The sequence below is a fragment of the Lissotriton vulgaris genome, chromosome 8 (assembly GCF_964263255.1).
Source record: "Lissotriton vulgaris chromosome 8, aLisVul1.2, whole genome shotgun sequence".
NCBI lineage: Eukaryota > Metazoa > Chordata > Amphibia > Caudata > Salamandridae > Lissotriton > Lissotriton vulgaris.
In genome coordinates this window covers 475,046,867-475,072,177 of record NC_141696.1, presented here as the reverse complement: position 1 = coordinate 475,072,177, position 25,311 = coordinate 475,046,867, and the positions used below count along the sequence as shown (strand labels likewise).

At 50.5% G+C, this 25,311-nt stretch overlaps 1 protein-coding gene across 1 annotated transcript in view; it reads left to right on the top strand.

The window, feature by feature from the left end:
* Nucleotides 1–9,638: 9,638 nt before the first annotated feature.
* The window catches only part of RS1 (retinoschisin 1), an 87,076-nt gene continuing 71,403 nt past the window's right edge, over nucleotides 9,639–25,311 (top strand). The window contains exon 1 of the mRNA XM_086933307.1: nucleotides 9,639–9,725. Coding sequence (XP_086789433.1) covers nucleotides 9,674–9,725 — 52 coding nt within the window. The 5' untranslated portion in view covers nucleotides 9,639–9,673. The remainder of the gene's footprint in view (nucleotides 9,726–25,311) is intronic.

The window sequence follows — 25,311 nt, the reverse complement described above, 5'->3', positions numbered from 1 at the left end:
GCCTGGTGGGAGGCCAATCATGTTGAAGCAGAAGATGTTACTGGAGAGGGAGGTACACAGGAGAATGCTTTTGGATCCAGTGATTTACCAGTGAATATGCCAGCTTCTAGGGCTGGCAGCACCCATTCCAGTAGGGGTCTTTCTCCAGAGGAGCTGGAGGGCAATCAGAGGGCTAGGGCCCATGAGATTGAGCTTTTTAAACTCAAGGCTCAAGCAGAAGAGAGAAAGTTACGCCTTGACAGTGAGAAGAAGGCGGAGGAGAGAAGAAATGCTCTCGCTTTTTAGGAGAAGAAACTCCAGGTGGCTCATGAGTTGAGTCTGAGGGAGCTGGACCTGAAAGCTAAACAAATGGAGTCCAGTTCTAATAGTGGCAGCGCGCAGCCAGTGCAGGCGGGTAAGGTATACATACCCAAAGATTTGGTGCAGAATTATCAGAGGGGTGAGGATATCTATGCATGGTTTAGATCATACGAGCTTGCCTTGAAGATGAATGAAGTGCCTGAGAAGAGTTGGGGGGGGGCTGGTTTGTGGAAGCATTTTGAGGCCTCTGTGAGGGATGTCTTGGCACCCTTAGAAGTAGCAGGTACCTTAACCTACCCCGCTATGAAGGAGGCTTTATGCCTCAGGTATGGGCTTACTCCAGAACAGTACCACCAGAAGTTTAGGAACTTCAAGAAACTTGATTCTAGTACCTGGGTGGAGTGTGTGAGTATGTACACGCGTGCACTGGAAGGTTGGATAAAAGGCAGCAAAGTAACTGATTATGTGGGGTTGTGTCACTTGATTAGTTGGGAGCACTTGAGTAGTCTATGTGTTCCAGAGCTGCACCAGCATCTTTTAGACAGCAAGTTAACTGATCCCAGTGAGCTTGCTAAGGAGGCAGACCGCTGGACTAGCACCAGGGTCCACAAGGGGGTGGTAAGTACCCCAGCCAAGGGTTGACAGGGTCCCCAGCAGAAGAGTGGGGGGGGACAAGGGTAATCAAAAGGAGTTCTCTAAAGGGCCCCAAAATAGTTCCCAGGAAAAAGAGTCCCAACCCCCCAAGCCTATGAAGTCCTGGCCCCATAAGGGCAAACAGGACAACAGATATCCGCCTACTTGCTATGCATGTAGGGAGGTGGGGCACATTGCCCCTAAATGTCCCAACAAACCTCTAGCACCCACTGGTGCTCCAGCCCCAGGGTTAGCCAGTGTAGCTTTGGGAGGGGATTTGATTTCCAGTGGGGATGAGGGGTTAGCAGTGATGACCCTTGTCTCTTTAGGAGACCAAGAGATGGACCAGGAAACCTTGCTGCCCCTTAACACTAAAAAATACGGGCAGAAGGTGGCCATCAATGGAAAAGAGATAGAGGCTCTGAGAGACACAGGGGCCAGCGTGACATCTGTAAGGTGTCAGTGGGTGTCTGAAGAGCAGATCATTCCCAATGTACTCCGTCCTGTGGTGGCAGCTAACAGTTCAGTGCGCCTCTGCAAGTTGGCACGTGTTCCTTTTGAATGGGGAGGAGTCTCTGGTATTTTGGAAGTTGTTGTCAGTGATGCCTTGCCTGTAGACTGTCTATTAGGTAACGACCTAGAGAGCTCTCCATGGAAGGATGTAGAGCACAGAACTCATTTGGAAATGTTGGGCTTGCCTGTGTGGATCTGTGTGACCACACGTGCTATGGCAGCCAGTAGGGGTGAATCAGCAGAACTGGAGCCTGGAACAATGGCCCAGGGACCTGCCAGGAGAGGAAGGGGCAGAGGGCGCGGGAAACCAGCCCCCGCCGTTCCCACGGTCCAGGAGGAAGCAGAACCTGAGGGGGATGCCCTGGAACCTACAGGGGAGAAGGTGGCCGAACTGGGGGAATTACCTGACCTGACCCATTGGCAGCAAGAGGGTGGTCCCTAAAGGGAGGAATTCTGCCAGGCTCAGAAGGAGTGCCCTTCCCTCATTGGTGTACGGCAACAGGCTGCAGATCAGGCAGCAGGCCTAGGTTCCAAGGAACATTTGATTTACTGGGAGGATGATTTACTTTATAGTGAGCCTAAGTTCGCTGAGCCCGGTGCAGCCTGTGTGCTGGTGGTACCTGAGCGCTTCAGGAACTTCCTACTGGGTCTGGCTCATGACGTGCCTCTCGCAGGACATCTGGGGCAAGACAAGACCTATCACAGGCTTGTAACCCACTTTTACTGACCCCAGATGAAGAAGCACGTTGGTGCCTTTTGTAAGTCTTGCCAAACTTGTCAGGCCAGTGGCAAGAGCGGAGGGAAGTGCGTGGCACCCCTCCAACCCTTTCCTGTGGTGAGCACCCCTTTTGAGCGGGTGGGCATCAACATCGTGGGGCCCCTGGACCCCAAGACCGCCTTAGGCAACAGGTTTATCCTGGTCTTGGTGGACCATGCCACCCGGTACCCGGAAGCAGTCCCTCTCAGGACAGTCACAGCCCCCGTGGTGGGCCATGCCTTAATGGGGATCTTTTTCCGAGTGGGGTTCCCCAGAGAGGTGGTCTCCGACCGGGGTACAAACTTCGTCTCTAGGTACATGAAGTCTCTGTGGGAGGAGTGTGGGGTGACATACAAGTTCACCACTCCTTACCATCCTCAAGGAAATGGGTTGGTTGGAAGATTCAACCGCACCCTAAAAGGCATGATTATGGGCCTAGAAGAACCCATGAGGCGGAAGTGGGACGTCTTATTACCATGCCTGTTGTTTGCCTACAGGGAGGTGCCTCAGAAATCCTTAGGGTTCAGTCCATTTGAATTACTGTATGGCCACCCTGTCAGAGGACCTCTCACTCTGGTGAAGGAGGGGTGGGAGAAATCCCGTGGGAAAACCCCCCAGGATGTGTTCAGCTATGTGCTGGCCATCCACAACCAGACCAAGCGCTTCAGGAAGCTAGCTCAAGAGAACCTGGAGGCTAGCCAGGAGGAAATGAAAAGATGGTACGACCAGAACACCACTCTGGTTGAGTTCCACCCTGGTCAGAAAGTGTGGGTGATGGCGCCGGTGGAGCCTTGTGCGCTCCGGGACAAGTGGACCGGGCCATATGAGGTGGTAGAGCGCAAGAGCAAAGTTACCTACTTGGTTAACATGAAGACTCCCAGGCAGCCCCTGAGAGTGTTGCACTTGAACCGCCTCAAACCCCACTTTGAGAGGTCAGAAGTGACTATGCTCATGGCTACAGATGCTGGAGGGGAAGAGGATAGTGATCCTCTCCCTGACCTCCTGGCAACCAAGGAGCAAGACGGGTCAGTAGATGGTGTGGTCCTCTCGCCCACCCTGACCCCAGAGCAGCAGAGGGACTGTCGCCAGGTCTTGGGTCAGTTCGCCTCCCTGTTCTCCCTGACCCCAGGTGTCATCAACTGGTGCGTCCACGATGTGGACACTGGAGATAGACTGCCTGTGAAACAAAAATTTTACAGGGTGGCTGACAAGGTCAGAGCTAGCATCAAGGAAGACGTTTCCAAGATGTTGGCACTAGGGGTAATTGAGGCCTCCAGCAGCCCCTGGGCTAGCCCAGTGGTCTTAGTGCCTAAGAAAGCTGCTACGCCTGGTGGCCCTCCAGAACCTCGTTTCTGCGTGGACTACCGTGGGCTCAATGCGGTCACCAAGACAGACGCTTCAGAGCAAGGCGTGGGAGCAGTACTCTCACAGATCAACGACGAGGGCGAAGACTAACCTTTAGCTTTCATTAGTAGGAGGCTACTCCCCAGGGAACAGAGATGGAGTGCAATTGAAAGGGAAGCTTTTGCTGTGGTCTGGGCTCTGAAGAAGCTGAGGCCCTACCTGTTTGGAACTCACTTCCATGTTCAGACCGACCACAGACCCCTCAGATGGTTAATGCAGATGAGGGGTGAGAACCCAAAACTGTTGAGGTGGTCCATTTCCCTACAGGGGATGGACTTTACGGTGGAGCACCGCCCTGGTACAGAACACGCCAACGCTGATGGTCTGTCCAGATTCTTCCGCCTTAGTGAAGAGGACTCCCAAGAGATTGGGTAGTTCTCCCCACTTTCAGCTGGAGGGGACACGTGTTAGACCTGACACCCTTGGCGTGGTTTTCCCCTATCTTTTTGCCTCTGCCTCCTGTATTTTTGATGCTGTGCTGGATTTCGTTTTTGCTGGTTTGATGCTTTGGACACTCTGCCACTGCTGTCCAGTGCCAGAGTGTAAGTGCTCCCTATGAAAATTGTCATATTGATTGGATGTACCTGATTGGCATATTTGTATCACCACAAAGTCCCTAGTAAAGTGTACTAGATGTACCAGGGCTGGTGATGACAGATGCTAATAGTGGGCCTGCAGCACTGATTGTGCCACCCACATGAGTAGCCCTAAAATGGTGTCTCAGGCCTGCCACCGCAGTGCCTGTGTGCAGTCAGTGAACTGCCATGTCCGCCTGGCTAGTGTCCCCACTGGCTGGGCCTAACCCTTCCCTTTCTGTGCACATCAGTCACCCCTATGGAAGGCTCAAGGTACCCCCCTGGGCAGGGTGCAGTGTATAGGAAAGGTAGAGCATGTACTAGTGCAGGTAACATACTCGGGTAGTGAGAAGCAGCCATTTTGTGTGCTCACTGCTGCAAGGTTATCTTGCTCCATAGACTAACATGGGGGAGGCTGGTCCCAATGGATACCAGCCTATCTTCCCATAGGAACAAGATGGGACATAAGTGATTGATATCCCTGAACTCAGAATTTAATAACACATTTTTTAGGAAAGGTTGTTTTTAAATTCTGTGTTTGAGAACAGTACTTTTAGAAAGTGGCTGTTCTCTTGTCTAACATTTCTGTGTGCCTGGGCCTGCTTGTGGATTGACTGTCTGGTTTGAGGGTGACAGGGGCTGGGGAGACCCCAGGAGGTTGTCTGAGTCAGCCCGTGGTTGAATGACTGCATCTGCATCTAGAGTGGTGGGAGGAGATAGCACCTGGGAGTGAATAGGGCTGTGCCTGCCTGCCACAATGCTGGCTCCACCTCCTGCTGGGCGGCTGTCACCTCTGCCCCTCACACTGAAAGGAAGGAAGAAGCCAGGAAGCCCAAGTGCTCCAGCAACACCCAGAACTGGTTTAGACCGGGCTCAGGGCCCACTTGCACAAAGACTTCAAAGACTTTAAGGGGTATAAGAGAAGGACCCCTGACAACAGAAAATTAGATTCTACAATCAAGAGGAACCTCTGCCAGAAGAAGGACCGCTGAAGGAACTTAAGGAAGATTGCCTTGCTGTGTGCTCTAAGGGCTGACCTGTTCTGCTGTCTATCTGAAGCTGAGGAGAAGAGGGACTTTGCTGTGTGCTGTGACCCTACCTGCTTGACCTACAAAGACTTTGCTGTGTGCTGTGTCTTCTAACTGAATCTCCAAGGGCCTAAGAAGAGCTGGCCTCCTGTCCTGGAACCCAGGGTTAAAAGGTTCCCAAGCATTTCCAAACTGCTGTAAAGATCGTGTGGTGCCTTGACCCAGCACGTGTCTTTTAGCTGCTGGCCGTGGGAGAAGATCGATGTGCTCATCGGCACATATTCAGGGGTGACCGGAGGACTGTGGTGCCTCTCTGCGTCAAGAATCACCCCCAACGAACTGGTGGCCTTGTGGGCAGTCTAGTCACGACCTGTGGCCCTAAAATCACTTGCCGCCTTTACATCGCCGCTGCCCGGGGCCAGAATCACCCTGAGAAGTTCGCCGTCCCTTGCCGGGGCCGCGGAGATGGAGATTGAGGCCGCCGCGCTCCCATTGGCTAAGAGAAGCGAGTCCCCTAGTCAACGCCGCACTGGAATTGGCCCAGCGCCGCCACGTCATCTTCGAAGCAGCGCTCTGATTGGCTGCCGGCTTTCGCGTCATCAGGGGCTTGTCCAGGGAGCCGCACTGCCATTGGCTGACTCCCGGGTGTCTGCAGGGGCTCGTCTGTGGAGCCTGCGAACTCATTGGTCTGTCCCCCGGGAAGCCTCGTCAAAAGTCCCCGGAGCCGCGCTCGAGGCGGAAGAGTGACCTGCCCTCGCCGAGGGAGCAACGCGAATATTTATCGCCCCCGGCCTGCAGTCCCAGATCGAAGTGCCAGGTTAGCTCCCTGCCGCTCGCTGGATTGTCGAGAGCGGGCGGAGAGCTGACGGGACCGGCCGGGGCTTGTGGAAGGCTCCTCTCCCGCCGAGGTTGCCATTAAAGGAGCAAGACGGTTAGGCGCCTTAGCAGGGCTTGCGCAGGGAAACGAAGTGCAGTAGCGCTAAAACGATTACAGAGTCAGTTTACAAGTGATAACAGCCTGCAAGCTTATTCTTGTGACTATTGATTCAATTAAGAGACTAGAGACTATTTCTTGTACCTTCCTAGAAACCAGAGAACTATTGAGAGAACCTGAAGATAACGTACAATTCTACTGTTATTGATTTTGATTGCTGAAATTAGACAAAGAGATATTTTTATATACTTACCTGTGTGGTCTCAGTTTGAGGTGGATTTGGGGTCATTGTATGTGTTAAGTGCAAATATTGTACACATTGCCTTGGGGATAAGCCTATCTGCTCGTGCCAAGCTACCTAGGGGGTGAGCAGGGGTTACCTACAGTGTGTATTCCTTCACCCTGACTAGAAGTAAGGGTCCCTACTTGGTCAAATGTACTTACCTCTGCCAATTAGAGACCCCCAGTTCTAACACTATGTAAATACCTCACCGATAAGCACAATGATTTATAATTGCGCTTCAGGAAACCTATTTGAAGCGCAGTGAAGAAACACAGCTTCGCCTTACGCACTTCCCAATCATTTATCACTTATCCGCGCCCACTTAACATTGCAGAGTGACCTTATTGTTTCACTCCTCTTTCAATTTTCATCCTCTAAGTAGCAAAACGGATAAAGAAGGGTGATTTTTAATGGTGAAAAGGGCAATATCTGGTAAACTGTTTACAATTTCCCCGAATTACACCCCAAAGGGGTCGGAAGGGGGAAGGGGTCGGAAGAGGCATGGCAGGGGTCACAGCTGCTACCTCTGGCGACCCCTAAATGACATCCATGGTACTAGGCACGTATGTTTAGAGAAAGAGGTATATAGAGATAACTCTAATCACTAGTATAGGCAGTAGACTTTTGTACTCTACTATTCCTATGTGACTCTTGGAGTATATCCATTTGTATCCCTTCCCAATGTATATAGAGATAACTCTAATCACTAGTATATGCAGTAGACCTTTGTACTCTCTACCATTCATATGTGACGCTTAGAGTATATCCATTTGTATCCCTTCCCTATGTATATAGAGATTACTATAATCACCAGTCTCTTCTCAGTGTGACTTTACATCTTGTACATTTGCAATTTTTTTCTGTGTGTATCTTTTATGTAACACATGTAATCCTAAATCCTTATGTTTTGTAACTGGTTCTTATGTAAAGCGCTCTGACACCTTCGGGTAAAGTTCGCGCTATATAAAATCGCATTAAATAAAAAAAATAGGTGGGGCTCGGGGTCTCCCCTCGGGTCTTTCTGTAATTTTCCATTCTTTTTTTTACCTGCTGTGAATGCTGCGTGTAACAGCTGAGCTCCCGCAACTATTGATTGCTCATGCTCTAAGGTACCAATGTTTCCATTTTTTACTTGTTTGCACACATAAGGAAGGGCAATGTGTTTTCTGTCTTAAACAATATGTTCTCTGTCTTTATTTCGATACAACTAGGAAGTAGATGTTGCATTTTTACCCTTCTTAATGTCAATCATGATGACCAGGCCCTTATCGTTACAAATTGACTGCGAAAGTATTGTAAGTTCTTTATATGCCTCGGATATATTTGTAATGTAATACTATTGTTTGAATAGGAGTGCACTATTGTATTATAAATGGCTGAGTTAGACTAAACCACGACATCGCAAACTAAATACGGGTAAATACAATAGCATTAACAAAAAATAAATATGGATTAATACTTATAGAAATTTTAAACAATAAATCCCATAGAATCATGAGTATTTATAACCCGCTTACCTCGCGAGTACTGGTATACGAAAAAGGGTCATTATTCATGTAAATGCAGACTACAAGGCAGTGTGATGGATCAGACAGGTAGGTGTAGAGCCCTGGATAAAACTCTTCTTGCCTACTCTGAATATTCTTTTGTAGCACACCTTTATTGTAGAACCAGAAAAAGGGGCGCCAGTCGAATAATGTTTACCATGTACCTTGTACCGCACAGGGTGGCTGCCCATATGACTGAATTACTGTACATTGTATGTATAAGTAAAAATCCATAAATAAAAAAAAATAAAAAAGAAGAAGTGTGCGAGCTGGGCCTCTCCGTGTTCTTAAACGCGAAAAGAAAAATAACTGCCACTTGAAAAGGCTACATTACAGGAGGACAAGGGAGGGTCATTGCGAGAAGTAGTGGGGATTCAAGGAAAACAGAAATGTGCTTGCTGGAGGGCTCCCCATAAACTTAAAGAAGCATTGGCATAGCCAATAGGTCTCGCCTTTGTGTTGTGTGTTATACTGCTATGGGACAGTGTTATGACAGTATGTCTTCCTTTTCTGTTGCCAGCGTCATACGCGTCACCATAGAATGTTAAGAATGTACTTATGTGACGTCACCTGTTCCGTTGGCAGATGACAGCTGACTTCGTCCATACTAGTTGTTTATCCCGCTACTGCGGGCCCTTGTTGTAATAATAAACATATTACTTTCAACAACACTTTATCCGTGTGTTGTATGCTACACTTTGGGACCTTATAAGTGTTTAGCCATGCAACAGTTGATGTTGTGCTGCATAACTTAACACTTATAAGGTCCCAAAGGCGAGACCTATTGGCTATGCCAATGCTTGTTTGTACAAGGATTGTTAGAAACCAGGACACTCATATTCGAGGCTGTAGTGACAGTGATCAGTCAAATTTGCTTTGTTGTTTTGTCACTGGGTGGGTGTGATTATTTATTTTTGAGAGTTTTATATAGCGCGAACAAGATCTTTACAGATATCAGAGCGCTTTACAAAAACAAGAGGAGGGAAAACATGAGAGTGATAATCAGTCTTTGGAGCACAGAGTAGCTGTAGGTAGTAGGTGGGTAGCAAAATAGTATGGGCCGAATGTGTATGTGTCTCTGTGTGTGCTAAGAAGCATGAGCCAAGATGTTTGAGAGTATGCTGTAAGGAGCGCTCGGTTGGTTTGGAAGAGGAAGCGGGGACTGACAGCTGGGGTGTCCATAGAAGATGCAAGGTCCGCAAAACAGGGAGAGGATGTAACGCAGAGCTCAGAGCTGCAGGCTCGGCAGCTATGGAGCAGGGTTAGAGTCTCGGCGGCGGCGCAACATCCTGTGATTCTAGGCAAATCACGTTATCTCCTCGTGATCGTGAACAGCGCCTGGATACCCTCACGCCTTACAGGTGAAAAATGTGCTATATACATGAACTAATGCACAAACCTGTGTTGTTACATATGACATCTGAACAATAAAAGAAGAAACTCCTTGCATGGAATTTGTGCCAAAGAACACCAGAGTTGTTTTATTTGCACCGTGCTATTTCTTAAGATCGTTGGTGACTTATTTTGGGTGTTTTGTGTTTATCGCGTGAGTTCTGGCGATTGCCCACTAGCTCTGGATTACCTTCCAAAATAAGGGATGTAAGGCGCTTAATGAGGCGGCGCTTAACTTAATCTTACTTCCTACTGAGCTCTGCTGCCCACCAGACAGACATAGCAGGCACTAGAAGGTGGAGACAGGATGCATTTCAAGAGAGAAACCTTCCCCCTGGTCCTTCTTCTTTGCTATGGAGGTAAGCACAGCGCCTCCCTCACTGGTCCGCTATTTTGTGGAGATTAAAATGTGCCCTTTACGAGGACCAATGGGCCACGTGGCAGACTGTCATAAGTGCCGGTGTTGACAGTTAAGTGCTGGTGTGGAGCTGGAGCACCGGACACCACCGGCTCAAATTAAGCACTTTGTTTGTCTCCACCCAGGCCACCCATGTGCTAGCCTAGTCTTGACTACCCTGCTCCTCCCTACGTTTCCTTCCCAGGCCCAGTGGCAGAAAGGGTGTCCGGCTTCCTGGCTGTGGACAAGGATGCAAGTGTGCTGCAGGGTCTTAGGGCCGTCAGATGTGACACCCAGGATCCCACACACGCTGGTGCACATGCACAGCGGTGTGAGGCACTCTGGAAATCACCAGAGGTCCTTAGGCAACATGGGAATGTCAACAATTACCTTATCTGAGGTGTGCAGTCAACCCCTTCGAGGATTCACTTGTTGGTACTGGTGTGTTGGGGAACAGGGAAGACAGGGAAACACCGTTTCAAAATGTAAAATTCTGATGAAACGATTTTAAGTCACTTTAAAAGTGTTCGAAAAAGTGCCACAATGAGCCTAAATCTCAAAGAGGAGTGATAATTGCTCTTCATTTATTTCATACTAGCAGCCCGTCCCGACCTTGTCCGGGAGCAACAGGCTTCCCTGACCCCCGCCCGCGCCGACATTGTCCAGAAGCCCGGGCCCCCGCCCAGCCCGTCCTCCGCCTGCCCCGACCCCCGCCTGCCCCGTCCCCCGCCTGCCCCGACATGGGTCCCCTTACCTCAGCCGCCGCTCCTCCCGCCTGTCCGCTGCTCGCACCGCCGCTGGCCTGTCCACTGCTCCTCACGTCACCGCTCCTCCCCGCGCCATGTCCGCCGCTCCCTTACCTCAGCCGCCGCTCCTCCAGCCTGTCCGCTGCTCGCACCGCCGCTGGCCTGTCCGCTGCTCCTCACGTCACCGCTCCTCCCCCGCGCCATGTCCGCCGCTCCTCGTCGCGCTCCTGGACGCCGCTCCTCCCCGCACTGCTGACGTGAGCACGCACGTCGCGGCCGGCGCTACTTCGGAGGGACTACTTTTTTTTTACTGTAAATTTTTTAAATAACGTTTTTTAAAAAAATGTATATAGCCTATAACCATCTACACACCCTGACAATTCCAACGGTGTATCGGGTGTGTGGATTGGCGCTGTGGTTCCCGAGTTTACCCGCCTCAAAGGCTGAAAGTTCTTTCTTTATTATAGTAGTATAGATGAATGGTCTACACCAAAAAGGCATCAGAGATTGATTTTTTTTTTATTTATGTATGATGGGATATGGGAGTTAAATGTTTTTTTAATGACTTAACATTTTTAACTCAGACAGCATGGTTAAAACTGTTGTGTTTGTATACGTGTTCCATTTGTAGGTCGACGGGACGCCATTAGGTGAGAGCAACGGGATGTTTATTTTAGGAAATTAAAACAGTTTTTGTCTGTTTCCCACCAGACACACATACACTTAGCGAAAGTTACACTACTATTTCTCATGTTGCAACTTGCATCACTTTGCGTCAGGAAGCTTGCACTTCTGCTGCTTGCGATATGATGGTTCTATATGTGGAACAGAACCTTGTACTCTTGCTGTACTGTGTGTTTGAGAAGGTACGCACTGTTGTTACTCGTGATGTAATAGTTCGGCTTGTGTAACAGAAGCTTGCACTGTTGTGTATTGTGTGTGTGTCTGAGGAAGCATGCACTGTTGTTACTCGTGATGTAATAGTTGGGTGTGTGTAACAGAAGCTTGCACTGTTGTGTACTGTGTGTGTGTCTGAGGAAGCATGCACTGGTGTTACTCGTGATGTAATAGTTGTGTGTGTAACAGAAGCTTGCACTCTTGTGTACTGTGTGTGTGTCTGAGGAAGCATGCACTGTTGTTACACGTGATGCAATAGTTGTGTGTGTAACAGAAGCTTGCACTGCTGCTATACTGTGTGTGTGAGGAAGCGTACACTGTTGTTATTCGTGATGTAATAGCTCTGTGTGTGTATATCAGAACCTTGCGCTATTACTGTGTGTGGGTGTGTGTGAGGAAGCATGTACTGGTATTACCTGTGCGTGTAATGGAAGATTGTACTGCTGCTGTACTGAGTGTGTGAGAAAGCACACATTGTTGTTACCCGTGATGTAATATTTCTGTGTGTGTAACAGAAGGTTGCATTGTTTCTGTATTGTACTGTGTGTGTGTTAGTGTGTGTGTGTGCGAGGAAGCATGGGTCATTGTTATGTGTGATGTAATAGTTCTGTGTGTGTAATAGAAGCTTGCACAGATGCTGCACTGTGTGTGTCAGGAAGCATGCGTCATTGTTATGTGTAATGTAATAGTTCTGAGTGTGTAATAGAAGCTTGCGCAGATGCTGCACTGTGTGTGTCAGGAAGCATATACTGTTGTTATGCGTGATGTAATAGCTCAGTGTGTGGAAAGGAAGCTTGCAGTGCTGCTGTACTGTGTGTGTGAGGAAACAGGCACTGTTGTTACCCGTGATGTAATAGTTCTGGGTGTGTAACTGAAGCTTGCACTGCTGCTGTACTGTGTGTGTTTTTTGCGTGTGGAAGCATGCACTTTTGTTACCTGTGTGTGTAACGGAAGCTTGCACTCCGGTTGTGCTATGTGTGAGGAAACATACACTGTTTTTAGTTGTGATGTAATGCTCCAGGTGTGTAACTGAAGCTTGTGCTGCTGCTGTACTGTATGTGTTTGTATGTGTGTGTGTGTGTGTGTGTGGTAGCATGCACTTTTGTTACCTGTGTGTGTAATGGAAGCTTGCACTGCTGTTGTACTTTGTGTGAGGAAATATGCATCTTTTTACTCGTGATGTAATGTTCCGGGTGTGTAACTGAAGCCTGCACTGCAGTGTTACTGTGTGTGTGAGGAAACATGCACTGTTGTTACCTGTGAAGTAATATTTCTGCGTTTGCAGCAGAAGCTTGCACTGCCGCTGTACTATGTGTGTGAGGAAGCATGCACTGTTGTTACTGCAGATGTAATATGTTTGTGTGTGTAACATGCACTGTTGTTACCCGTGATGTAATAGTTCTCTGTGTAACTCAAGCTTGCACTGCTGCTGTACTGCGTGTGTGAGAGGAAGCAATGCTAGTGTACTGTCTCCCTGAGGTTGCATGTACTTCTGCTTCCTGTGATGTAATGAACCATGCACTGCTGCTCCAGATCCCTGCCCTGCACCTGTTGTTTGTGTTAGGGAAACTTGCAATGCTTCTGCCCAAGCTGTATCTATTTTATTTGCTAGTCAAGCTAAGTAAACAACATTTTGCAAACAGAGGCCAAAACAGTTGGCATTGCCAATGCTTGATTTCCAAGCTTATGGATGGGCACACAAAAGGATTGATGATAATGATGGCTATACCCTTCAACCCGTTCGCTGCGGGTGTCGGCCAACGGCCATCGCGAGCATTACCTCGGTAGTGCTGCGCACGTCCGTTGGCCGACGCAGCCCCGCCCTCTTAATAGAATACTCCACACTGGCGCGGAACATTCGAAGCCGCTAATGGGTTAAAAGCAAAATCCTATTCTTTAAAGTTTGAACACATACCCAGGGATACCTCTTTTGTGCTACATCTGTATATCTTCTTCCAGAAATACTACTTCCTAGACCCTGCTTGTGAGGTAGAGGTATAGGGAGAGGTATTCATAACAAGCAGTAAAACGACCCCCTGGAGTACAGGTACATATTTATTTACGAGGTACATTCAATACCCATGATTCCAAATTTTCCTTTGCAAAATTAGAAAATACATGTAAAATCAGTGTATATCCCATCCTGAATTCCACACATGGCAGAATCTACCACGTTTTCCCCTCAGTACATTTTGGCAAGTGTAGCCTGTTGAAGTTCAACAGAGGAAAATTGTGGGGGTGTGGGGTTCACCACAGATTTCCTAATGCACATAAAGGAGTTTGGTCAGGGGGGTCCCTTTTGTTCCTCTGGTCAACACCAACTGATGTCGCACTGGTCTCCAAACAGGCATTAAAAAGAGCCTATTTGGACTATGTGGACCAAAATACTGCGAGTACCTCTACGGTGGGCTCCCTCGCGGCCTCTTTCTTGGAGTTCAAAACTGACTACTGTTTTAAATTATTTTGGACGAGGTGGAACCCCCCCCCCCACCCTGCCAGAACACTGTACTTAAAGTTCCGTCTAGGGTTCCTCCCAGTTCGAGCTTTTACCACTGCATGGAGGTCTGGGAACTTGAATCTGACAAAACACGCCCTTTCAGGCCCGGGGTGACCGAAGTGGTTGAACATGTAATTGTATTTTGTCCAGCCTATCACGATCCTAGGAAAAAGTGGATTTTGCCACTTTGTCGTAGTTTGGGTCTGAGGACTGACAGGATCGCACTTACAATACTCAGAAGTAATACAAGTCAGTTCATTGTCTTTGCAGTCTCAAGGTATTTGATGTCTCTGTGGAGGTTGAGACAGGAAAAGGTGTCCCCCTAATGCTGCTGTGTACTTAATGTTTTAACATATTTTATCCTGGTTTTATTGTAATAAATTTAGTCGGATATTTTTCTCTCTTCTATATGCTCTGAATTTTTTTTTGTTTTGACATGTTTTGTTTTTATGTAAGTATTTTGCTCTTTTGTAGCCTTCTAGGCAGAAATAAAGATAATGACTGACCGTTCCATTTGCAAGTAATCAGGGCACAGTGCCTGTCTCGTCATTAATTAAATGCGCTACAACTAGCCATTACTTAATGCAATTCAAATATAGCACGTCTGGGTACCAGGCGTATTTGATGTTGCTCAGTTATATAACAAACACCCCTCCCCATAAATCCCCCTTAATCTGTGTTCAGGACAGGAATCCAAACGTGTGATCCTATTAGCTGATGCGAGAGGACGTGACCACAAGTGAATGGGGAAGGAATGCTCTCTTCAAAGTCACGTGGGCATCTTTAGCACCTCCACCCAGACAAATTGGCTTAAGATGGGTTTCCTAAAATATCCTCCGCCACGAGCTTGACAGCCTAAAGCTCCGAACACCAAACACAGTTTGTGTATTTACAGACATTGGATCTCTTGCCTATCTGAATATTTATTAAATCCGCGACTCTGTCTCCCTCATAGCTGTAAAGCCAGGTACACATAAGGTTATGGCCAGAAGAGTTTTCTACCCACACAGCCAGCAGGTTTAAATCCCCATTAGCTTAATATACATATATTCTAAATAACAGGAAGGCGTAAGAGCTATTGAACAAAGCCCTTTAGCCGAGCATAGGCTCCCTGAAAGCTGTGCCACCCCCCTTTCCACTCCGCCTTAACTGCTTGGCAGGGCGCCTATGCGAAGACTCAAGTTAGAAGATGCACCTCCCTATAGGGACATGGTTATATGACACAACCATGCATGCCTAAACCACGCATTCTTTAACCCCTTCGCAGCGCCCCCATGCAGCGCCCCCCATGCTGGTGACGAGCTGAGCTCGTCATGAGGCACAGCGGAGCTGCCCTCATGACGAGCTGAGCTCGTCACGGCCGCACCCGTTTTTAGAACGTTCAGCACAGCGGGAAATTAGCCCCGCGAGCGAACGTTCCAACGGCTGTGACGAGCTCGCTCGTCATGAGTACAGATCAACTGTACTCCATGACGAACTGAGCTCGTCACCAGCATGGATGAGGTTAACAACGTGGTCAGAACAAGAAATGTGTCTTAATCAAGCATTCTTTTACCATCCAAGTCTTTACGACGACTTGCCTCAAAGAAAGTGCTGGACTTTGGAAGAGTATAATTTACTATTCCAACTCCAGTCAGTGCAATACTAGGGAAAGCGTTGAACTTTAAGGCATGTAATTCTAATGACATGCGTGGTAAAGGAAGGCGTGGTTAAGATGCATTTGATGTTCCGAACGTGCTGCAAAGGCAATGTGTGGTTCGGCCGTCATTGTAATTGCTGTTTCCACAGGGACATATGCTGTGTTTGAGCCGCAGCAAATTGTTGTTCAAGTTAGGACGAACTCCTTACTCATTGGAGCCTATGTTGTATGCAGGGCTTGAGAAAGCTAAACATTTCATTGTTTGGGTCTTGCTGGAAGAAAGGTTGGAAACCTTTAACAACCTGTAACAACTGCTGTCCATTAAGCATTGCTTGGCTTATTTTGAATGGTAACATTGACTTGCTGTCCATAACCAAAATATGCTCTCCAAAGACAAGATCATACAGGATCAGGGCCGGACTAGTAACCGAAGCCGGCCCTGGCAAACTGCTCGGCCAGCCCCCCTAGGGGTGGGAGAGGGGGAGCGGCCAAGCTGTTTGGTAGTGCCGGTTTCGGCCGATTTTGTTACAGAGGTCCGATATTGCCAGCCTGGTAACAAAAACGATCTCCCAGGGGCCCAAAACCGTCTCTCAAGCTGGCGGGCCACCTGAGAAATTCCCGGTGCCTGCTATGGCCAGCCCGGCCCTGTACAGGATACAGTCTCAGACCACTACAGAAAAGTTCCCCAAATTGATCTGACCAGCTTATTAAAGAGCATTACTATGAGATCATGATGTATGACTCCTGTTAGCTAGACGATTAGTGCCAGGTTACTTGAGGCACATAGTTAGCGTGGGTCCCGTTTGCAAGGTTACCAGATAGATATCTTGTCTCTAGGATATTTTCCCTCTAGATTGGACCCAGGTAACTATAATTTATGCTGCTGCTGTTAGAGCTCTCTGGAGGATGAAGTCCATCATACAGATATTGATTTTATATAGGTAGAGTTCTCGCTCTTGATCACAAAGAAAGCATTTAGGCCAAACACATCCCAAAATTCATACCAGACTATGAGTGTCTTTCACACTGCTCTATATCCCACAACACTGTCACCAGTCCTTACTAATTTACACACCATCATACAGCCCAGAATTCTTGGATACTTCTACATACTCAGCAGCAAGCATCCAGGGAAGGCTCCTTCACTATGGCGGAGGAGCGTCGCCCCACTGAAAATTAAAATGATAATAAAAACATTTTATAATCATTTTATTTTTCTTATCTTATTACCAGCAGAGCTGAGGTTGGGGCGGGGCCATGCTGATGAGCGAGGAGTGGTACCCACTTATAAGTGCGCATGTAAGTTTGGCTGGCCGTCTTAGGTCGGCCAAACAGACATGCGCACTTTGGTTCCTCCAACCCAGGTGTGTTGTACAGCCGAGTTGGAGAAAAACTGCAGGCACCCTGTGCCTGAGCGAGTATTAAACCAACCCGCTCAGGCCAATCCAGGCTCTGCTCTCATACTAGGTATGGCATGAGAGCAGCGTCTGGATTGGGTGGGGACCCTGTGCAGTGAAGCCCATCCACTTCTGGGATGAGAGGAGCAACGAGGCAGCCGTCAGTGGGATGGGAGCGGAAAGTATGTCTTTTTATTTTATTTTTAAACCCCAACCCCAAGCACCCCCTGTACTCGCCCTACCACTATACTATAGCACCAGTCGCTACTACAAGCATCGCCTACAAATCACTATCATATGGGACTTCAACATTTGCTACAATTCACCTAATAATCCCAAGCTGGTCCCCCCACACAAACAGAGAAACACTGCACCTGAAATGATGAGTAAAAAAGGTCCAAACACGCAGCAGGGCCCACAGAGGATGTAGTTTTCGTCTTGGGCAGCACAATGGCGTCATCTCTCATACTGCAGTAAGGAGGGGTGGACATCTTTGCCTGCACTTTTATTTGACTTTCTGAGTAACCCTGTATGTGCCAAAGTGAACCTGACATATTGTAACCCAAAGGATGTGCTCCATGTAGATTTTGCGTAGGTCACCAACAGAGCACGAGGGTTTGCCAGGAAAGTGTTGAACCCAAAGGGTTCAGGCTTTGGGGAGATAGACAGTTGATGGTTGGTGGCAGCTAGCGAAGATTGTAAAGAAGGTCACAGGTCTTTTTAAACTTACCCAGCGGAAGGGGTCTTACCCATTCAGAACCCAATCCCATATCTTAGGTCCTTTATTTTCCTCTTGCTGTGTATGGTGAGTATTAACCCAGGATAAATATGTTGTGGTTGTATTCTTATGTCCCCCCCCCCCGGCTGGGTGTACTTAGGTGTTAAGGATGGTGTTGTCTCCAAGGACATTTGATTGCAAAGGTGCCCACCAGGGCTGGACTGGGAACCCAAAGCAGCCCTGTCGGACCAGCCTTCCATATAGTGCATAGTGAGCGAGTGGGGTTTGGGAAGACCCCCCTCAAATTGTTTTTGAATAAAATGGTGAATGGTGCACTTTACCATACATTTTTTTATTATAGGTCCAAGTACATTACCTTTTAAAGCATAGTAAATTGCCTTGTAGTACACTCGGATACCCAGTCACACCCACAGATATTCTGGCAGAGAACACCAAAAACAAGCATTTACAATGCAATAGGTCTCTGGTTAATTAAGTTTGAGCTATTGGCATTGCTAAATATTGCAACACCAACTGCGAAAAAAGTCTATAAATTGTAGGCCAAAAAAATGTGTATTTATTTTTGTAGCAATGATGGCATGCTGCGCTTTAGATGAATATGTTTAAAAGTAAAGTGCGCCATACTGCGATTGCTACAATAGTTAATTGTGGATGCGTTAACAAATGATGTGTGCACTGATGGCAGGTGGTGTGTGTGCCTGTAGAAATTGTGCACTGATGGCTGGTGGTGTGTGTGCCTGGTGGAAGTATGCACTGCCGGCTGGTGGTGTGTGTGTCTGGTGGAAGTGCGCACTGACGGCTGGTGGTGTGTGTGCCTGGTGAAAACGTGCACTGACGGCTGGTGGTGTGTGTGTGCCTGGTGGTGTGTGTGTGCCTGGTGAAAGTGTGCACTGACGTCTGGTGGTGTGTGCCTGGTGGAAGCGTGCACTGACGTCTGGTGGTGTTTGTGCCCGGTGAGAGCCTGCACTGACGGCTGATGGTGTTTGTGCCTGGTGAAAGCGTGCACTGACAGCTGGTGGTGTGTATGTCTGGTGGAAGCGTGCAGTGACGGATAGTGGTGTGTGCCTGGTGAAAGTTTGCACTGACGGCTGGAGGAGTGTGCCTGCTGAAAACGTGCACCGCCTACAGCACCACTCAACCCACAACACCTGCATCACCACTCAATCCCCACTGCGTACAGCACCGCTAAACTCCCAACGCCTACAGCACCGCTCAACCCCCACCGCGTACAGCACCACTTAACCCGCAACGCCTACATCACCACTCAACCCTCAATGCCTACAGCACCACTCAATCCCCACCGCGTACAGCACCACTCAACCCACAACACCTACATCACCACTCAACCCGCAACGCCTACATCACCACTCAAACCGCTACGCCTACATCACCACTCAATCCCCACCGCGTACAGCCCCACTCAACCCACAACACCTACATCACCACTCAACCCGCAACGCCTACATCACCACTCAAACCGCTACGCCTACATCACCACTCAATCCCCACCTCGTACAGCACCACTCAATCCCCACCGTGTACAGTATCACTCAACCCGCAATGCCTACATCACCACTCAAACCTGCAACGCCTACAGCAACACTCAATCCCCACCAAGTACAGCCCCACTCAATCCCCAACGCGTACAGCATCACTCAACCCGCAACGCCTACATCACCACTCAAACCCGCAATGCCTACATCACCACTCAACCCGCAACGCCTACATCACCACTCAACCCGCAACGCCTATAGCACCACTCAATCACCACCGCGTGCAGCACCACTCAACCCGCAACGCCTACAGCACCACTCAATCCCCACCGTGTACAGCACCACTGAACTCGCAACGCCTACATCACCACTCAACCCGCAACGCCTACAGCACCACTCAATCCCCACTGCGTACAGCACCACTCAACCCGCCCCACCTACATCACCACTCAACCTGCAACGCCTACATCACCACTCAACCTGCAACGCCTACATCAACACTCAACCCGCAACGCCTACAGCACCACACAATCCCCACCGCGTACAGCACCACTCAACCCGCAACACCTACAGCACCACTCAATCTCCACCGCGTTCAGCACCACTCAACCGGCAAGGCCTACATCACCACTCAACCCGCAACGCCTACAGCACCACTCAACCCGCAACGCGTACAGCACCACTCAACTCGCAAAGCCTACATCACCACTCAACCCGCAATGCCTATATCACCACTCAATCCCCACCGCGTACAGCACCACTCAACCCGCAACGCCTACATCACCACTCAACCTGCAACGCCTACATCAACACTCAACCCGCAACGCCTACAGCACCACTCAATCCCCACTGCGTACAGCACCAGTCAACCCGCAATGCCTACATCATCACTCAATCCCCACCCACCGCACCGGAATTTATATAGCGCAAATCACCGAGCGGTTTCTAAGCGCTTGCTTAGGGAACCCGTTCTGGTATTCCCCTGTGAGATAACCCCGGCAGGGTATCCGCAAGGTGAAAGCCAGGCATCCCGCCGCGAGGGGCCGTTGTGGAGATTAAGCAAGCTATTGCCCAGAGTCGCAGAGTGTGAACCCGTGAATCAAGTAGGCACCGGAGCGAGAATTGTCGAGTCCATGGACATTTTAGGACTCAAGACCCCGCCGAGCCGGAAATTGAACCCTGGTCCCGGGCTGACCTCTGCTTCCAGGTCTGCTTCCTCTAACCAGTGAGCCACACTTCTCACGCAATACTCAATCCCAACCACGTGCAGCACCAATCGATTCCCACCGCATACAGCACCACTCAACTTGCAGCGCCTACATCACCACTCAACCTGCAACGCCTACAGCACCACTCATTCCCCACCGCGTACAGCACCACTCAACCCGCAATGCCTACATCACCACTCAACCCGCAACACCTACATCACCACTCAACCCGCAACGCCTACAGTACCACTCAATCCTCACTGCATACTGCACCACTCAACCCGCAACGCCTACATCACCACTCAACCCGCAATGCCTACATCACAACTCAACGTGCCACGCATACAGCACCACTCAACCCCCATGGCGTACATCACCACTCAATCCGCAAAGCCAAGCCTCCATCACCACTCAACCGACAACGCCTACATCACCACTCAACCCGCAACGCCTACTGCACCACTCAACCCGCAACGCCTACAACACCACTCAACCCGCAACGCATACAGCACCACTCAATCCCCACCGCGTGGATCACCACTCAACCTGCAATGCCTACATCACCACTCAACCCGCAACGCCTACAGCACCACTCAATCCCCACCGCATTCCGCAACACTCAACCTGCAATGCCTACGTCACCACTCAATCCGCAATGCCTATATCACCACTAAACCCGCATTGCCTACAGCACCACTCAATCCCCACTGTGTACAGCACCACTCAACCCGCAACGCCTACAGCAGCACTCAATCCCCACCGCGTACAGCACCACTCAACCGGCAACACCTACAGCACCACTCAATCCCCACCGCCTACAGCACCACTCAATCCGCAACGCCTACTGCACCACTCAACCCGCAATACCTACAGCACCACTCAACCCGCAACGCCTACAGCACCACTCAACCCGCAACGCCTACAGCACTACTCAATCCCCACCGTGTACAGCACCACTCAATCCCCACCACGTACAGCACTACTCAACCCGCAACGCCTACATCACCACTCAACCCACAACGCCTACATCACCACTCAACCTGCAACGCCTACAGAACCACTCAATCCCCACCGCATACATCACCACTCAACCCGCAACGCCTACATCACCACTCAACCCGCAATGCCTACAGCACCACTCAATCCCCACCGCGTACAGCACCATTCAACCCGCAACGCCTACAGCACCTCTCAATCCTCGCCGCGTACAGCATCACTCAGCCCGCAATGCCTACATCACCACTCAACCCGCAACACCTACATCACTACTCAACCCGCAACGCCTACATCACCACTCAACCCGCAACGCCTACATCACCACTCAACCTGCAACGCCTACATCACCACTCAACCCGCAACGCCTACATCACCACTCAACCCCCAACGCCTACAGCACCACTCAATCCCCACCGCGTACTGCCGCACTCAACCCGCAACGCCTACATCACCACGAAACCCGCAACGCCTACATCACTACTCAACCCGCAACGCCTACATCACCACTTAACCCGCAACGCCTACAGCACCACTCAATCCCCACCACGTGCAGCACCACCCAACCCGCAATGCCTACATCACCACTCAACCCGCAACGCCTACAGCACCACTCAATCCCCACCGCATTCCGCAACACTCAACCTGCAATGCCTACGTCACCACTCAATCCGCAATGCCTATATCACCACTAAACCCGCATTGCCTACAGCACCACTCAATCCCCACTGTGTACAGCACGTCTCAACCCGCAACGCCTACAGCAGCACTCAATCCCCACCGCGTACAGCACCACTCAACCGGCAACACCTACAGCACCACTCAATCCCCACCGCCTACAGCACCACTCAATCCGCAACGCCTACTGCACCACTCAACCCGCAATACCTACAGCACCACTCAACCCGCAACGCCTACAGCACCACTCAACCCGCAACGCCTACAGCACTACTCAATCCCCACCGTGTACAGCACCACTCAATCCCCACCACGTACAGCACTACTCAACCCGCAACGCCTACATCACCACTCAACCCACAACGCCTACATCACCACTCAACCTGCAACGCCTACAGAACCACTCAATCCCCACCGCATACATCACCACTCAACCCGCAACGCCTACATCACCACTCAACCCGCAATGCCTACAGCACCACTCAATCCCCACCGCGTACAGCACCATTCAACCCGCAACGCCTACAGCACCTCTCAATCCTCGCCGCGTACAGCATCACTCAGCCCGCAATGCCTACATCACCACTCAACCCGCAACACCTACATCACTACTCAACCCGCAACGCCTACATCACCACTCAACCCGCAACGCCTACATCACCACTCAACCTGCAACGCCTACATCACCACTCAACCCGCAACGCCTACATCACCACTCAACCCCCAACGCCTACAGCACCACTCAATCCCCACCGCGTACTGCACCACTCAACCCGCAACGCCTACATCACCACGAAACCCGCAACGCCTACATCACTACTCAACCCGCAACGCCTACATCACCACTTAACCCGCAACGCCTACAGCACCACTCAATCCCCACCACGTGCAGCACCACCCAACCCGCAATGCCTACAGCACCACTCAACCTGCAACGCCTACAGCACTACTCAATCCCCACCGCGTACAGCACCACTCAATCCCCACCGCATACAGCACCACTCAACCCACAATGCCTACATCACCACTCAACCCGCAATGCCTACAGCACTACTCAATCCCCACCGCGTACAACACCACACAACCCGCAACGCCTACAGCACCACTCAATCCCCACCTCGTGCAGTACCACTCAACCCACAACGCTTACAGCACCACTCAACCCGCAAAGCCTACAGCACCACCCAACCTGCAACGCCTACATAACCACTCAACCCGCAATACCTACAGCACCACTCAACCCGCAACGCCTACAGCACCACTCAACCCGCAACGCCTACAGCACTACTCAATCCCCACCGTGTACAGCACCACTCAATCCCCACCACGTACAGCACTACTCAACCCGCAACGCCTACATCACCACTCAACCCACAACGCCTACATCACCACTCAACCTGCAACGCCTACAGAACCACTCAATCCCCACCGCATACATCACCACTCAACCCGCAACGCCTACATCACCACTCAACCCGCAATGCCTACAGCACCACTCAATCCCCACCGCGTACAGCACCATTCAACCCGCAACGCCTACAGCACCTCTCAATCCTCGCCGCGTACAGCATCACTCAGCCCGCAATGCCTACATCACCACTCAACCCGCAACACCTACATCACTACTCAACCCGCAACGCCTACATCACCACTCAACCCGCAACGCCTACATCACCACTCAACCTGCAACGCCTACATCACCACTCAACCCGCAACGCCTACATCACCACTCAACCCCCAACGCCTACAGCACCACTCAATCCCCACCGCGTACTGCACCACTCAACCCGCAATGCCTACATCACCACTCAACCCGCAACACCTACATCACTACTCAACCCGCAACGCCTACATCACCACTCAACCCGCAACGCCTACATCACCACTCAACCTGCAACGCCTACATCACCACTCAACCCGCAACGCCTACATCACCACTCAACCCCCAACGCCTACAGCACCACTCAATCCCCACCGCGTACTGCACCACTCAACCCGCAACGCCTACATCACCACGAAACCCGCAACGCCTACATCACTACTCAACCCGCAACGCCTACATCACCACTTAACCCGCAACGCCTACAGCACCACTCAATCCCCACCACGTGCAGCACCACCCAACCCGCAATGCCTACAGCACCACTCAACCTGCAACGCCTACAGCACTACTCAATCCCCACCGCGTACAGCACCACTCAATCCCCACCGCATACAGCACCACTCAACCCACAATGCCTACATCACCACTCAACCCGCAATGCCTACAGCACTACTCAATCCCCACCGCGTACAACACCACACAACCCGCAACGCCTACAGCACCACTCAATCCCCACCTCGTGCAGTACCACTCAACCCACAACGCTTACAGCACCACTCAACCCGCAAAGCCTACAGCACCACCCAACCTGCAACGCCTACATAACCACTCAACCCGCAACGCCTACAGCACCACTCAATCCCCACTGCGTACAGCACCACTCAACCCGCAACACCTTCATCGCGATTCAACCCGCAACGCCTACATCACCTCTCAACCGGCAATGCCTACAGCACCACTCAATCCCTCCCCACGTACAGCACCACTCAACCCGCAACGCCTACAGCACCAGTCAATCCCCACCGTGTACAGCACCACTCAACCCCCACCGCGTACATCACCACTCAACCCGCAACACCTACATAGCCACTCAACCCGCAACGCCTACATCACCACTCAACCCGCAACGCCTACAGCACCACTCAATCCCCACCGCGTACTGCACCACTCAACCCGCAACGCCTACATCACCACTCAACCCGCAACGCCTACAGCACCACCCAATCCCCTCCGCCTACAGCACCACTCAACCCGCAATGCCTACATCACCACTAAACCCGCAACACCTACAGCACCACTCAATCCCCACTGCGTGTAGCACCACTCAACTTGCAACGCTTACAGCACCACTAAACCCACAACGCCTAAATCACCACTCAACTTGCAACACCTACAGCACCACTGAATTCCCACCGCGTACAGCACCACTCAACCCGCAACGCCCACATCACCACTCAACCCGCAACGCCTACAGCACCACTCAATTCCCACCGTGAACAGCACCACACAATCCCCACTGCGTACAGCACCACCACTCAACCCGCAACGCCTACATCACCACTCAACCCGCAACGCATACAGCACCACTCAACCCCCACGGCGTACATCACCACTCAACTCGCAACGCCTACATCACCACTCAACCGGCAACGCCTACA